The sequence below is a fragment of the Numida meleagris genome, chromosome Z, assembly GCF_002078875.1.
Source record: "Numida meleagris isolate 19003 breed g44 Domestic line chromosome Z, NumMel1.0, whole genome shotgun sequence".
NCBI classification, from domain to species: domain Eukaryota; kingdom Metazoa; phylum Chordata; class Aves; order Galliformes; family Numididae; genus Numida; species Numida meleagris.
In genome coordinates, this window is record NC_034438.1 from 11744180 (window position 1) to 11761899 (window position 17720).

The 17720-nt window shown below is 37.2% G+C and overlaps 1 protein-coding gene across 1 annotated transcript in view; it reads right to left on the bottom strand.

Annotated features, from left to right (window-relative positions):
• Positions 1-16901, bottom strand: part of NUP155 (nucleoporin 155) — a 30939-nt gene extending 14038 nt beyond the window's left edge. The window contains exons 1-20 of the mRNA XM_021379567.1: positions 16626-16901; positions 14940-15077; positions 14500-14596; positions 13275-13345; positions 12582-12674; positions 11592-11758; positions 11090-11195; positions 10745-10818; positions 10347-10438; positions 10114-10211; positions 9538-9690; positions 8983-9083; positions 7523-7693; positions 6981-7091; positions 6016-6110; positions 4449-4537; positions 2243-2305; positions 1983-2136; positions 1114-1180; positions 112-230 (exon numbers count right to left, since the gene is read on the bottom strand). Of these exons, the coding sequence (XP_021235242.1) occupies positions 112-230; positions 1114-1180; positions 1983-2136; positions 2243-2305; positions 4449-4537; positions 6016-6110; positions 6981-7091; positions 7523-7693; positions 8983-9083; positions 9538-9690; positions 10114-10211; positions 10347-10438; positions 10745-10818; positions 11090-11195; positions 11592-11758; positions 12582-12674; positions 13275-13345; positions 14500-14596; positions 14940-15077; positions 16626-16761 (2195 nt within the window). The 5' untranslated portion in view covers positions 16762-16901. The remainder of the gene's footprint in view (positions 1-111; positions 231-1113; positions 1181-1982; positions 2137-2242; positions 2306-4448; positions 4538-6015; positions 6111-6980; positions 7092-7522; positions 7694-8982; positions 9084-9537; positions 9691-10113; positions 10212-10346; positions 10439-10744; positions 10819-11089; positions 11196-11591; positions 11759-12581; positions 12675-13274; positions 13346-14499; positions 14597-14939; positions 15078-16625) is intronic.

A 17720-nucleotide genomic window follows, 5' to 3' on the forward strand; every position in this document is an offset into this window, starting at 1 on the left:
AAATAGTTGAAGCTGGAGACTACTTCAATGCAATGAACAGATATGCATGGGACAATTTTTCAAGAGCAGGACACTGAACACCACTAGTGAATTTAACATAGTGAACAATACCTTGGGTTTCCGAGGGCTCCTACTGTGGCAAACTGAGAATTTCTATCTAGAAATTCTTGTAAGCCTTTAAGTTCTTGTAGCACACATTCCAGCACGTGGGATGGAACACTGCTTTCTATCTGCAATAGAAAGCAAATTTCTTTACAGAAGGGTTTAGACTTTCCAAATCTTTTTTCAGAAGTTTACAGTTTTAAACTAAAGCCACTAAAAAGATAGATGAAAGACTGTACAACAACAAAAAAAAACAGCACAGTAGTAATGTTATCACTGTAATGCCATTGACTACACCAGACTTAAAGGGGAGGGGTGGCAGGGGTCATGTGTGAAGAGGTAATAGTCTCTGAAGAAATTCAAAGAAAGCGGCATCTAATATTGTACCTGATAATCAAATCAGCTGTGTTTTATTATCTTCAACTCTGAACTACAATGACTGAGCATCACTAAGACACAGAGCATAACTGCTACGGTCTTCCTGAGTCTCTCAGTTGCCTCAAAACTGAAGAAGTTTATGCAGCAGGTAGCAGTTAATTTTGCATTGCTGAAATTACCCAGTTTAGGATTGTATTAACATCCAAAGTCAGAAAATAGTTTGTTGCTTGGATTATGAAGAAAAAGTGAAATGTAAAGATGTTAATGATGAAGATGTTGGAAAATTGTTTTATGCCCTTACATAACCGCAATGTTTATCCTAACCAGCCAAAGCATTTTATTTTTAGGCTTTGACTGGATAGGGTATGCAGAAATGAAAGAAATGAATTCACTGAACAGGGAAGAAACTGGCCATTGTCAATTGGTAAGAGGTAACATTCAAAATAGTAACTTACAAAGATTTTAAAACCTACAGTTATTCCACAGTTAAGCACCCAAATACAATTAAAAACAACAATAAAATGACAGCTATCATTTTTTCCTTATCAGTTTATAATTTGGTAACACAAGTATAAGGGGCTGGAGAGATATACTACAATAATTTTTACAAATACAACATAATCTTTTACATACTGCAACAACTTCTCGATTGCCACTTTTGAAAATTTTCTCCACTACTATACTGCCATCCCAAATATTTCTGCAATATAAAAGAGAATTATATTAAAAACCACAAGCATCACCAGCTTGCACGTTTGCTAAATGTGTCTTAAAGAAATAGTATCTTTTACTTCAAAGTCTAACTTAAAGATCTAGATAAAAAGTTAACGTTATAAGGCAATGTTAGAATCATATATTTCTGCATAGCACAGGTATAGACAATTAACAGAAGTTTCAAATATTTCATCAGATAAGGTTTGATGCTCTCAAATAATTTATATATGGGCTAATATTATTCTCTGGAAATACAATTTAGGCAAACAAGTGTCATAACAAACATTTCATCCCCACTCAGCATAGAGAGGAATATGAACCAACATACAAGGAGCTCTATTCTTGCTGGGGGTATTCAGTAACACACAACCCACTATCAAAGTAATAGAATCTTCTTTAGTCTGTTTAAAGCTTTGTAACAGAAAAGACTTCAAGCTAGGATTTTGATCCCATAAGCCCTGCATTTCTGTTTTATTCTATAGGAGGAGCTGGAAGCATAAAGTTCACGGGGTTGAAAAATAAAACAGAAATTTTCAGAGCTATGCATACCATGCAGTAATCAATATCCAAAAAACTTTCCTGTCCTATCCACTCACTGAACGTAGAAGTATTAATAGAGCTCTAAAGAGAGTCTATAGTATCAACAGATGCTTAAAATACAGAAGAGTAATGTACTTTAATAATCTCATTCTTACATCCAATTAAGACTGAATTGGTTGAATCACAAGCATTAGCGGACAAGAAAATGATTAAATGAACTGAGTGATTTCTTTACACGAACACCTTACCCTATAATCCGAGCAAAGTATATGCAGATGCCATTGTGTCTTCCAGAAAATACTATCTCCGGACCCATCATACCACTGCTAATGGATGTACCAGGGTGAGACAAAGAATTCCCAGAAGGGAATATGGGAGTTGACACACTAGCAGACTGTAAACCTAGGATAAAGGTATGCAAAGGTTACTTTCATTATTCTGTGTAGAAAAACAGAACTGTAGTTGAAAAAAATTCTCAATTCCTTCTGCAGAGAAGAGTAGTGGTTACCTGGCCCGGGTGTAGTCAATAAGCTAGGACTAGGATATGGACTATCAACAGTCAATGGGGAAACTAGAAAGGAAAAAAAAAGAAAAATCAAAGTTTGTTTGAAAAAAACAGAAAACACAATCCAAAGAAACACTATGCCAAGTTCTCAAAACATTATCAGCAAACATACTTTAGAGTACCCTTCTGCAAATCCATTCCAACAGCTTTTATTTAAGTACAAAATAGCACTAATTTGCGCTGAAAACAGCACTCCTTATGCGAGCCAAGCAGATATGATTCTTGCAACAGCAGTTACTAAGTGTTGTTGTTTTCCGCATTCTTGTGTTATTTGCTGCACACAGTGTTCCCTGCATTGAATATTAATACCATTCACATGCTTTTTCTTGACTTTCATCTTCTGACTGCTCCTGTTCCTGATACAGGCACCCACTCTGAAAGCACTCACTTTGAGTCATTTAGCTCTTTTCACTGAACATCAGTTTTACTTTTGAAGCACACAGCTGGAAGAAACTTTTTATTACTCTTAATTCTTACACGTGGTGGTTGGACACACACACTGCAGCAGTACTGCTTGGGATATTCAGTTTGAGACTGATTTTCCCTAAGTGAGTCTGATCTCAGATTCAACTACGCATACTCAAGTCTTTTGCAAATTAATACCTAAGTGCCATAGAATATGATGAACAAATGTGGCCACCTATGAAAATATCCATGTGCCACCAGCATGTGATGATACAGCACGTAAAGGGCATGAAAACTGGCACCTTGAAAAACTGGCACGAAAGAATCAGTTCTTGTCTTATTCACTATAATTCTCTCAACTTTGCAACACACTACAGCACAAAGTTCTTCACTAACCAATCCCATTTCATTTTGAAAGCACTTTCTCCTTTGTACCTAGCAAGGCACAACTGGCAGAATAGAAGCATGCAACCGAGTGACTATACTTTCAACACTAAGAACACAAGGGGCCTCACAGAACTAACATTACTGCAATGTAGTTTCACGATGTTTTAAAAACATTCTATCAGTACTGTTCTGACCCAGGGCATGAGTCCTTCACAGTATCAGAATCTTTGTTTCACGTGACATTTCTCTACCCTTGGAACAAATGGTGTAAGCAGTAGCAGAAAAACAGCATCATCTTCCACATGAACCTGTCACCTAAGTAAAATAAAAATGCACTTCGACAGTATGTTTCAAACTGACTGCAAATGATTAAAAACAAAATACTTTTAAAAAAATCAACAAAAAATGAACAATTAGACTTGGGAAAAATAGCTTTACTACTAAAAAGAGTAAACTTCAGCAAAGAGAGAACTTTCCTGCATTTCTCCCACACCTTCCTTTCACTCTTACTCTGCTCCTAGCACCCATTCTTTCCACACTTGCTGCCCTTTCTAACTCCTCTAATTTCACATCCTTGTGCCTTGCCTCTGCTCCTGCCTACACTGCTATTATTCCACACCATCAGGCTTAGAAAGTGACATCACTGATGCACGATAAATAGCCAGCTCTCTTAGTGTGTTAATCATAGTTAAGAATTCTGCAAGAGGATAAACTGTATTGCTAAAACTTTATCTAAACCAGTACACCTTTCTCCAATGCGCATGCATTTGGATATACACTGAAAATGGTGCCAAAATGGAATTTCTTTTTGTTACAGGTAATCAAGACTTTTTCCCAGATCTGATACGTAATATTCAGTGCCGTATGTCAGATAAATGCAGAGTACCTCGAAAATTCAGTAAATAGTTCCTGATTAAAAAAAACATTAAAAATCAGCAATTTGATCAGAATTCCAAATTAATCACTAATAATCTTTTTAATTAAACCATCTGGAATTAAATTAGTAACAGACAGGATCCTTAATAAATTGTAGGAGATTGGACAAAATTTCTAAGGCGGTCTGGATTATATGGAAAGGCATCCACTGTTGATATGCACCATGTCAGCATGACTAGGTAATGTATTCTCATTCTTATGTGGAACTGATGACCTGAGCAGAAACCCAGTGTTGAAGCTGGAGCTTTTTTATAGAAAGAAATCATTACAAATTACTAATTCAGAATGTAAGAAGATACCTCGCCATGGCCATGAAATAAACAACTAATCTTGAACAGTGGAACACATAAGACGACAAAATGCAATGTATTTAAAGGAAAAAACAAGAGCTACCTAAAACCATGAAATGCTTGGTACTCACCAGGAGGAATGGGAGAACCTAAAATAGGCCCAACATTGCTTGGAGGAGGAAGAGCTGATGGAAATCTCATTTGTGCCTCTCCACCATACCTAAAGTTTACGTGCACAGAGAAAGATTTCTCTCACTTTTATACATAGCCTGTTTAATTTTCATGTAATGGAGAATTAGCTGCAATTTTGTGATTCTTTTAAAACAAACTACAAAATACCAGCGTAACTTTGAAGAAACAGTTGTGATACTCATTTTGGCACATGAAAAGAAAACTAACAGAATGCACGCTAAATGGAAAGCATTAATGTACATAACTTCATAGTTAAATGAACAATTAAGTTATTTCTGCTTTAATATCTTTTTAAGGTTTTGCTTGTATGTAAAAATAGAAAGGAAACAGTTGAGAAGACCCAAGCTCATTCTTCTATAGTACACAAGTCATTTCTGTTCATCTCACTCCTATTAAGCGTTACATGAGCATTATACAGCGTTCAAACCACTGGATGATTCTTCTGCTGATTTTTCATAATACCTCCTTAAATTAAAGTGAATCCTCATTCAATAGCCCTAGCTTTCCTTCAGCGTTAAATCTTTGCAACTGAAGTATCTACTTGACAACACAAAGTCAGCAGTAGTAACTACAACAGTACTGTCCTAATTCCTGTATCCTTCACAAATTTCACAGAATGCAATATACTTGAAGAAGCAATCAGATGCTTTTCCTGATTTTGTACTGGTAAAAGAAAACACAGCTACAGAAGAATGAAGCCATATATATCATCAGAACACACAAAGGATGAAAATACTTAACTGCTAGTGGGAGAATATTCAACACAAAACCATCAGCACTAAGTTCCAGTCCTCAAGGAGACAGATAAAGCAGTTAAAAGGTTATTCAAAAGAACAACCTAGAAATATGAACTTTCAAGTACTGCATAGTAAGTGCCAGGATATGTAAGAGACATCGTATGACAATAATTTACCTTACTCTTCTCTATTACAAAGTTCCAAATTGCTTAATATTTTTCAGTACAGCATCACCTCTCTGATCTGCTAAGATTTTCTATCAATTCTGCAGTCATCAAGTAAACTACCCTTCAGGTTATCTGCTAAAATGAACATTGGTATTTGTGTTGTATTTAGTCTTAAACAATTTATCTTTTATTACCAATCCAAACAATGGCTTGGTGATTCAAAATTTGTCTGCTCTTTTTCCAACTGACTTGCTGTGATTAAAGACATTACCTCCCTTTACACATTCTACTTCAATGAACTGAGATACCATCAAGTAAAGATAAGTAAATTTAAAGCAGATTAGCATACTTTTTTGCATTAACTTTCACTACACATGGAACACATCCCACGGAAACATTCAGGACCGCAACTAACAAGAAGTTTCCTTGACTAGTGAGACCTAATTAGCACCAATGTATATTTCACCAAGCTTAATAGTCTATGCTCATTTGAAATCAATGCTTATTCAGGTAGCAGGTTAAAGAGACTGTGCAATTCTTTAGAAGCTGCAGTGATCCTGAGCATAATATTTGGAACAACATACAGACCAACTGAAACTTACCTGAAGAATGCTCGAGTAGCCCAGGCAGACACTTCTCTATCATATGCAGCATTAGAACAGGCCAAAATAAGGCATGTGGCACAGGCCTGATCCTCCTAGGGTACATTATGCGTTTAGAGTGGAAGCTTACATCAAGTTGATAAGAAATGTGAAGAAGTTTTACTGATCAATAAATAAGCAGTAAATACTACTTGCATCATTTTATCTAGAAGGCAAGGAAATCAGCTCTTCCAAATAATAGAAATTATGAATCTGTGAGGCATCCCACAATAACAAATTAAGCTTCTGTTATGTACATCTTCTGCAGCTCAGTATATTCACTGGTAGGAAATAATCTCATCTATTACCTAATTCTGACAAAGATTTATGAAATTTCTATAGACATGTAAATTAAGATTGTTTGAAGTAAAAGCTATCTATACAAGCAATAATGGTTGGCATACCCTATAGGTATTTTGAAATATCACTTAGTACATCCTATACCAAAGCAAAAAACTACAGATTACAACAAATGTACACTAGAGATACTAATCGGGAATAGTCAACTTAAAATTGTAATCTATGATAGCTTCCTTCCTGTTTGTTTGTTATTTATCCTTAATAAAAAGCAGATGAATCCTATGGCTGTACTAGCCTTCAAAATGTAAAATTTTGTATAGTGGTAGGAATTTAACTTTTTTTAAAGAAAAGTAATTAACTCCCTTCCTAAACTAAGAAGTGCATTACAGTTCAACAAACAAGAAATACAAGAATATTAGGGAAAGTTATCTATACCTCTGTCTTTACATATCAGAAAATAGGAAAGTATTTCTCATTATACCATCTTGTTTAATGCAGACAATATAGAAATGAGTCAATAAATTTAATGTTTACTATAAGTTGGTAGTAAGAGCAACAACAAAACATATTCTACAGAAAGCAATTACACAGTATTATCTTCTATTTCCCAAGTCAAAAATTCTTACCTGATGCAACTTGAAAAATCTTTCAATCTCTTCTCCATCCCCACCTGTATTACTAACAAGAAGATGCCGCAGTTGGTCCACAGGTCTGAGTTTATGAAACATAAAGCTCCCCTAAAAATAACCCCGAATAATACAAAGTTAGAATAAAGTTGCCACTGGTAATACCTCTCCACCTCCCCACAATGCTTATCTTCATTGCTCTCCAAGTTTTCCTTCACTACACTATTGGATCAATGGGTAACATGAATGGTGCCTAAAGCCCGGTTTCCGTTCACATTCTCCAGCAAGTCTAGAAAAGGCAAAAAAAGTAACTTCCTGAGGCTGACAGAAATGATTAATGCACTGTACAAGAGAAGAAGGCCCAATAGCTTTGAGTCAGTTTAAAACAGATACTGAGGGTTTCAGCAGTATTCCCCTTTTCCACTGAATGTTCAGAATACAATCCTAAAAATTCATCTAAACTGATCAAATACAGGCTGGGATCAGTCTTCTAGCTTTATACCAATTCTTTGATTTCCTATATTAAGAAAACTAATACTCACCTGGGCTGAAAGCAGAACAAACTTCTTTGGTGGCAGCATGTGTTGCTGCACAACAATAGGGGAATCTGTTATTGGAATAATGTCTTTATTTAGTGGTGTCACAATCTTCTGAACTTTAAATTCATCAATAGCAGAAAGAGCCCAGGAATGCCCATCAACACGGGTGGTCATCTGAACAACAGAAAAACATAATTCAAATTTTGAGAGCAGATTTTGATTTTGTACATCCATGGTGATATATTACCACTTACAATCTAAAAGTACACAGGAGAAAAGCTGTTGTTTACACAAGAAACCTCAAAGAAAATGAGTACACTCTTCCATTGTCTGAGAGAAGACTGCCATCAAATCTGCAGCTATATAATGCTTTTCTTACGTGTTAGGGACAGTGTTCTGTATTTAAATGTAAAATAACTTGCAGTGGTACTTTAAATCTAATTCAAGTAAAGACATACAGTAAGTAAGGCATTCCTGAAAATGTCATGCTAAAGAGGAACAACTGCTGTTCAAGAATATATTGCAGTTTTGTTTGGGAAACCTGATGTCTGTCACTTTCAAAACCCTTGGAAAAACAGATCAGCACAAAATCAGCACATGGGATATATACAAGTTCTTGCAGAGAAGGAGATGTAACAATAAAGCTTCTCTATAGCTGTTATTAAAATAAGATAAAATAAAACCTGATTCTTAAACTTATGCAGCTTCTCCATTCAGTCAAATTCTACAGTTGGTCCTACGATTATACTATTTTTGACATGACGAAAAGGAGTACAAGACTCCAATCTTGCTTCAGTGCTGAAACACACGCACTGTTCTCTATGAATTGGCGCATAAGCAAACTAACTCCCTACAAATCCCTCCTATGAATCCACATATGTAAGAGCTAGGGCCAAAAAAAAAAAAAAAAAAAAAAAGAAAAACAGTGAAATACTGAATAGATTGCATTTGATGAAAACATGCCATATCTGCTAAAGAAACATGAAGTCTCCTACACCTATATTTTAAATATTTTTCTTACCAAACTTAGCTTTTTCAATGAACACTACTTTCAATGGGAGCTCATGTCCTCCTGTGCTTGTGCATGATATGCTGTCTGCTATAGATAAAAGTAAATAAGATATATTCCAATATGCTAGTTTTAAATCTTAGAAGTGAAAGCAATCACTTTTCATAAATAATTTGCAAGAATGATAAAAGTACAGCTGAACGGGGACTTCCTACTAATATATCACTTTCTGTTTAATGACAAACAAATCTACTAAACTTTTTTTTCAATATATGTTTTTTAATTTAAAGCATATTCATTAGTAGCTTTATAAGCATTTCCAAACTCTTCACGTAAGTTTTTCAGCAAACTACCCATTTTTTGTAGATTATGTAGATAGTATTATTCAAGTTATCAGGAAGAAAAAATATGTATCTACAGTCCATCAAAATTATACAAAAGTTTACTTTACTACCTGTGTTTCCATCATTGGCTTTTGAAAAGGAAAAGAATCATGATTGATACACCACAGGATGTCATTATCCTCATTTTCTGAAGCAGCCATCAGCAAGACCCCTATCAAGAACAGGGATATTAAGGTTGTGCTAGAAGCAATCAAGCATTGGATGTAAATTTATTAATTGTTTATGTAGCAAAAATCAATCTTTAAGTTCAAATCAGACAATTTGAACAGCAGATATTATCTCTTGATTTTCTGTGTCATGGGATTAGCAGGTCACTATCAACAGCATCTTATCATTTACCCTGAAAGGTTCAATCAGAAATGAGTCTCAAGTATGTAGAAAACAGTTCATTAGATGTTTAAAGAAAGTATAGATGAAAAAACACCTGAAAATTACTTCAGGGATAAAATCAGTATGTATGATTGAAAGGGTCAACAACACAGAAATGTGTCCTCCCATTCCTTCAAACAACCTGATATAAAATAGTATGATAGTGACAGTTACATAAAAACAACAACAACAACAACAAAATGTCACTACTCTTCTGAGTTGTGTCTACTGTTTACCTTTGCAATAAAGGGCTCTGTGAACCTTTGATGGCTTCTCAACATTAGACGATGCTGAAAATCCAGGAGGCAAACGGACATGTACTAATGTTAACATAGAGGGACGAGCTGCTGGATGCTTAAACTGTGAAGTACTGAAGTACAGTCGGACACCTAAACCAAAGGAAAAAAAAGTCAATTCCAGGCAATCTGATATACCTGTGATTATAGTTATAATCACAGCAGCACACCACTTCAGACAGAAAGCTAGTTTTGGATGTACACGAAATTCTGTAATTACTACCACGCATCTTGTTAAAATACAGGCTGATCAAGGTTTTTAACTCAAGCTCTGCCACTAATTTCATGAATTACTTCCGTCACACGACTTTCTGCTGGCCATCTTGGATATAAACTGTGGATAATAATTTGTGTGACCAGATTATACTTGCATCAAATATCAAAACAACTTGTTCACATTACTTAGTGTACCAGAATAAAATGTTTTCTGAAAAGGAAAACACCTATCAATTTTGTTTAACTGTGCAGATGACACTTATCAGTTAAAAAGGGGAGTAACCAACCTTTCTTTCTTACCTGCGTGGGTGATTGCTAGCAGTTGACAGTCAATGGATTCAGAATTTTCAATCACTGCTATTTGAACAATAGGCTTAAATACAGAACGATCTATTGTTCTGGAAAACAAAACCAAAAAAGCCTCACACTCTCTCAATCCAAAGAAATAAGAAAAAAACATTCTTCAAACAATATACTGTGAAACTACTGGCCTTGAAGGAAATCTCTTTACATTATACCCACTACATATATACCTGGCAATGCTTCCAGCAGCAGAAACAATCGCATTTTGTGAAAGAGAAGTAACTCTTGCCATTCCTTGACCATCCTGACCCAAATCATAAACCTGCAAGTTAATAGTACAGTGCAGTGATTTAAAGTTGAATTAATTCTTACAGCTTCATGAACTATGCAGTAACTAGAATGCAATTTTTATCCCATGATCATGTTTCAATAAATTTGTGGAAAATATCAAAACACTCCTGTTTCCTCAGAATAAAGTATTTTAGGTCATGGGCAAACAGTTTGTTAGAGAAAAATGAAGTATTCTGACACAACTATAGAGAATTTCCAAGCACTGAAAAATACTTTAAAAAAAAAACTATGTACACATTTGTAACATATGACATAGTCATTAGATTAAAAAACATACTTGCAGGACTCCTTTTTCTGACCGGGTGTATAAGATATTTCGAGAGTTGTCAATGGCAATTTGAACAACAGGATCTTGAGTGGGGAAAGAAAAGTGAGAGGTAACAAATCAGCAACTGATTTGGTGAGAACAAGTTTAATAGAATAAATGCTACAGAATAACTGTAAAATAATTAAATCCAAGTTAACAAAAATGAGAGTCCTAGAGGATTCACGCAGGATTTAAAGAAAATGAAACTGTTTCACATAATGAATAGAAATGTAGAATAAAATTAAGTAAAAAAAAAGTATAACCATTTGAAATTCATGTTAAACTATTGTGGAAATCTTTAGTGTCAGTACTTACCATCCTCTGAGAACGTGAACTGTAGCAACGAAGGAATAAGGAAAGACAATGTGCTCTTTGAATGATTGATTTTCCTGCATCGCTGGCTAAACCAACCTGCCTCAGCCTGCAATTTAAAAAAGATAGTGCTGAAAGAAAATGTAGAACAAAAGAAGAAACAAACTAAAAGCTGTACTAAGAAGAAAAGTCACTAACATTACAAGTGTGAAAACAAGTAAAAATGTAAATACATGCCCTTAATTTCAGTATGTATTACTTAATTACTTAAAAAAAAAAATTATGTGAAAGGGGTGCAGATTATTATTATTTGAACTTCTTTTTTCTTTTTTAGGTTGACCAAAGCTATACTGCTACTTTTCATATAAGATCTCAGAGCTGCTGTGCAAATAAACCATGCAACACAACTATGAAAGAAAGAAGACAGTAAATTTGACATGTTTTAGAACTCTTAGTGCCTCTACTCCATTACTATTGAAAAATAAAAAATAAAGTCCTTAATCACCTGGTAAGCTACTTCGTATAAGCAGCCATCCTTTCCAGCCAAAAAGATACGTCCATTATCAGTGGATGTTATTGCAGAAATATAAGTGTTGTCAGTAGGAAGAGAATAGAGAGGGTCTGGTAGAAGCTGCATTCCACCAGACAAACTGTCATTGAGTGATCCAGTACCTTAAATAAACAAGTACTCTTTAGTTTTTAGGTTCTATAAACATTATAGATTTTATAAACATTAGACCTCTAATTAAAAGCATTTCAGAAAACAGGAAAAAATACAGGAAATATCATAATTACTAAAAAAAAAATCCATAATAGCTATTATTCAAGATGAACCACAGAGTAATGAATCTTGTTTTTAAAACAAAACAAACTCACTGTACGTTTCCAAGAAAGGAAATGTCATTATCTATGATTCTATTATCTCCTCTAAATCCCAACAATTCTGAATCAAATTTCTGCATTACTCTTTTACAGGAAGAAACTATAAAAAGAGAACAAAGGATTCTTATTCTTTTATTTTCTCAAAATAATTCTGTATTTTTTCTATTACTATATGTTGCATGAAAAGATGGTATCCGGTTCCTTTTTTCTGTGGTTGGAAACAAATGACAACTAGATTAACAGACTGCATTCATTGCCTTTTTACCTAAATTCATGCCTATCTCTTCTTCCCCTCACAAAGTTTAATTAACAGGAATATCTGTTTCAAAAGCTCTTTTCACATTAAACAGGTGAATACTACTATTCTATGGTCCCATGTGAGTCCTGGATCCAGAAGGTACTCACTCTATAAAAATGAGATTATTTTACCATGTCTGTAACATTATTTAAAAATCAGCAAGAACATGGTCTTGTTTTCCTTTTTATTTTTAAACTGTCACTAATAACATAACCATTATATATTTATATAACTGTTAATGCGCAACGAAGAATATCACCCTAAACAGTTCTTTAATTTACATAAGTGGAGAAATGTAAAAAAACAGACATCTACCTGCTTGTGTATTTGCACAGCTGAGCCCTAAAATCACAATATCCACAGGGGTTGCCAGAACAAGTAAGTGTCGTACATGAGGCTGGAATATACCTAAAGAAGGAAAGAAAATCAAATTTTGCTTTGCAGTCACCCTCTCAGACTCACAATGATTGTATCCACCATATTCATGAGACTGATGTAGCAGATGGTTAGAGGTAACAGCCATTTCTAAGACCTAATCTGTGAAAGTCTAGAGCTACAAAAGAGTAATAGTCAGCAGTTCAGCTTCTGGATCATGGAACACAAAAACTAAAAATGAACATTTTTTTCTTAAAAATATATTTTTTTCTTAATTAACAAGGCTTTTATTTTTTTAAATGCCACAGCAATATCTGACTTAAATGTTATGTCATGTTACTAGGTGTCTAAAGAACTGCAAATGCTAGAAAGCAGAATCTCGAGGAAGTTATTGTGACAACATATTAACAGTTCAAACGCTAGAATGATGTGAGATATTTTGCAAGCTCATCAGTGTGATTGTTAAACTAAACATTATTTTTCACTTGTAATTAATTACATCATGTTTCTAAAGAAAAAACCATTTGTCTTGCACGCATACGTGTAAAACAGGTTTTTACAGAAGTACATACAAAAACCATATATAGAAGATTAATTACTATTTAAGTCTCGTCACCATCATGTACTTCTTACCTCCCTTTGGCTTTACAAGACCAACTGCAAGTATAGTTTCACTAAGGCCATCAAAATAAGCCAGATCTCCACTGTTAACAAAACAGGAAAAAAAACAAAATAAATGCAGAAACCCCATCATATATCACATAATAGTAAAGTAAACAATACCAGATATCCATATTTGAGAGTTCTTAATACTTGTCATACCATTTTGAATACATACTGTAGCATATGGAAGACAGCAACACCTTTTGCTTTGGGTGAAAACAGATCCAGTAGAATGGAATTACAAAGCTCCCTAAGGGTAAATTTCAAACCTGCAATCAAACTGCACTATTTTATGGTTTTGGACTTAGTTAATATACAGAGTCCACTCCAAATTACATTAACCAGCATCCATAATGACAATTAACATCTAGAGGAAGGAACATATATAGCATCTTTTTCTTATCAAAAATACATAATGAAAGAAATCCCAACCTCTTCCCTAGCAATTTAACACCATAAAGAATTGTATTATTTGGTAAATAGTTAATTAGTGTGCTTGATACTCTATGACACGATGTAACCGTAAGGGAAGGAGTGATGTGAGGAGAAAACAATATTCAACAAATTCTATAAAGCAATTCCTCTTAATATTCATACACATACAAACACCCAGAAGAAAACAACAAAAAAATCTGAGAAATCTGGATATTAAAAACTGTCATTTAAAATGAGTATTAATTATTTTCAATTTTATGCATCCTTCAAATAACTTATGCAGGAAAGCTTCCATCATTCAACCTTAAAAATAATTAAGAGTATATAGTCAAAGTACTAAGGCCAGATTACCTACTACTGTAAATAACCGCTGACCACGGTACATGCATCACCACACTTACCCAATCTGCTCAGAACTGCCAGGCAATTAATATACTTTATCTACTTTTTTACTTTCTTTGGCATAAAAAAGCCTAGCATAAATAAAACAGGAATTACAGGATATCATTTAATGCTGAACTCTTAAGAAAAGGCACTTCTAGTTCTTTCATCTCTAGATATTTGGCAACGTTATTACTAACTCTTAAAATTCCTTCAACACTTACTACTCAAAAATTTTAGTAAAAACTAAAAGAAATTAAGATAACTTCATCAGAACAATATACCTCTGTATTGCAAATAAACAATCTCCCACTACTATAATTGCTTAGTTAAGATATAATATCAACAATATATAACCAAGAACGTGTTTTCAACATACCCATCTTCATAGTTCCACATAAAAATGTCACTGTCAATTGTTAGCCAAGCTCTGCTGATTTCTGGAAATACTCCCATCATACAATTGCATTGCATATCTGAAGAACTACTGATGTAAGGACTAAATGCATTTGAATCAGCAAAGGCAATCTCCTTTGGAATATTAATTAAAAAAAAAACAACTGCTCTATATGGAGCAGGATACAAAGTAGGTACCATCAACATCTGACGTTCCTCATACAGGAACTAATTCCACCAGCATCTCTATACAAATTGACCTTATTACCACTTGGAGCCTTGAAAAGAGACTATAAAGAATATCAAAATTAATTTACAGTAGTCTGACAGAAGTATTAGGGAAAAAATGATGATAAAAGTGTACAAGTTCAGTACTAGTACTATTACATACACAATCCAACACATTATTTTTCATCAGGATACGTCCAAACTGCTCCACCAGCTCTGGGGGAAGCGGGACTCTGCGAACTGAGCTGATCTCTGGAAGATTAGGTATTGACAGCAAGCCTGGACCTTGCAAAGGATAATCCATATCTGTCATGCCAGAAACAGTAGGGCTACCTGCAATTAAGAACAACAAAAATTAGTCTTCCTATAAAATACTGGATGTTTTCACACAGACAAAAAAAAAAATCTATTTTTTCTTGATATCTTTTTTCCTAATCTGTGAAAATAAATCCAAAATCAGATTCATATACTCATTCCTATAACAATTCATCTGTCCCCCAGACTACACTTTGTCCCATTTTCTCCAAGATCCTCTCTTGCCCTTTTTTCATCATATGGCCTGGCAAATAAGTGTCATGCAAACATGCCAGGAGCATCTTCATCCATCCAGAAAAGGTGTATTCTTAGCTCTTAGCATAAAGTTAAACTTCCCACGCCTCCATATTATCTTACGTGATGCAACCCTCTGATGAGGCAGGAAGCTACACTTTGGCTATAGACTCATTATGGCATCAGGAAACAGATACTTCTATCTGAAGGCATCCTGATGCCCACTGGATGCACATTGATCGGATCACCTGCACTTCTACAGTGCCTCCTTACTACTCACTCAGACAGACGGGTGGCTGTACATGGTATGAAACGCTGCTGTAATGTTTCAGAAAGGACAAAGCAAATGCTTAAGAAGAGCTAAACCTTAAATCTTAACTAGGGAGGGCTGTTCTGAAAGTAATGCCTTGTATTTTGTTGGTCCATTGCATCAGAGGCGACGTTGGTAGTACGGCAGAAGACACTGAACTTTCCTGCCATATTCCATATTTTGTTGCTGTATGAAAGATGGCATCAGAGGGCCAGTCAGACAAAACAGCATCTGACATGGAAGTGCATACGAAGGAAAGGTGTGTCACTGAATTTCTCCATGCCAAAAAATGGCACCCACCCACACTCCTTGTTGCTTGCTGAATGTTCGTGGGGACCAAACAGTGGATGTGAGCACAGGGAAATGTTTCAGCAGCAGTGGTGACTGCGGGTCACCTCTGCTGGTGCAGACTGTGGCACGCAGACGCATTTTCACCATGACTGGAGAAAATGAATAGCTAAAGGTGGCAACTACATTGACAAATAGTGTTTTGTAGCTGAGAATTTGCCCTATTAAATAGTGTTATTTTGCTCTTCGTATCTCTTACAGTTTCCTCTAAAACAAAAAGGAAGCATTACTTTCAGAGCAACCTATCTACATGTGACATTTCACTACGGAGAAATCAAAGTCGTTCAAAGCAGCCAGAGAGAAAACGTGAGGCTGCCCGTGCTTTCAGGATGCCGGCGGATGCTTGGCAACCCTAGGAGCACCGCGCAGTAGAAACCCAAATGCCCAAATCCGTTCCAGCGGGAAACGGGACCGAGAAGCAGCACATGCCCGTTCCTCACATTCCGTTCCCCCTCTTAAAGCCTCCGGGGTGCCCCGGGGCCCGGCCGCATCAGATCCAGCCTCGCTGCCGCCGGGGCCTTGAGAGGCCATGGCGGCCTGGAGCGGGAGGAGGAGCCCAGGCTCCCGCCCGCCGACGGCCCCTCACGAGGCCGCCCTGCAAAGGGCCGCGGGGTGGCGGGACGGGGAGCCGGGAGGCTGAAGCGACGCAGGCGGAGGATTCCAGGGCTGCTCACCGGGCGCGGGCACGGCCAGCAGCTCGGACAGGTCCGGGTAGCAGCGATCGTCCTGGATCTGCCGGTCGATGATACGGCCCGCGATCTCCAACGCCTCGTGCCCGGCGGGTACCGCGGGGCTCATGGCGGCAGGCATGGCGGCGGCGGCGGCGGAGGCTCGAAGCGGAGGCGCGGGGGCTGGAGGACGGCACCGGCACCAGCACCGCCCCCGCACACAAATTGACCGCGCGAGCCCGCCGCTCCGCACCCCGCCAAATCCCAGCAGGCCTCACGTGGCTGACGCAGTTCCGCCTTCCGGCGGCCGGGATGAAATGAGGCGGGGCTGTGGCGGCGGGTGTGGGCGTGCCATGACGGCTGGTGGGGGCGGGCGGTCGCTGTTGTGTCCGGCGTTGAGTGGCTTCCTGCCGGACTGATTGCAAGCTGAGCACGGCGCGGCGTAATGGGCGGTCGCTGTTGGAGGGGGATACGGCGTGTCCGTACGGAGCTGTGCTTGTGGATGTTGGTTTCTGTGCCTGCAGTTCTGTCGCTGGCTCTTGGGAGGCCCTCAGTGACAGCCATCCGAAAGGCGCTTTGAGCTGCTAATCTGATGCAATAGTCTGGCAAGGCCACGAGCATCAGCACGGATATCAAGACCTGCACGCATGGATTTTGTTTGTAATGGTGCTGTCATCCGAAATCCGAGAAGAGAACTCTTAACTGCAATGTGGTGTTAGAAGGCAGCTTTCCTTTATCCCTCACGATTCGCACCAGGCAACTTAGCAACTCTTAACAACCCACCCCTAAATCATGTCCCTGAGCACCACACCCAAACGGTTTTTAAACACATTCAGGGATGGTGACTCAACCACCTCCCTCGGGAGCCTGTTCCAGTGCTTAACAACCCTTTCTGTAAAGAAGTTTTTCCTGAGATCCAACCTAAACCTCCCCTGGCGCAACTTGAGGCCATTTCCCCTTGTCCTGTCACCTGTCACCAGTGAGAAGAGACCAGCCCCGCCCTCGCTGCAATCACCTTTCAGGTATTTGAAGAGAGCAATGAGGTCTCCCCTCAGTCTGCTCTTCCCCAGACCAAACAGCCCCAGTTCCTTTAGTCTCTCC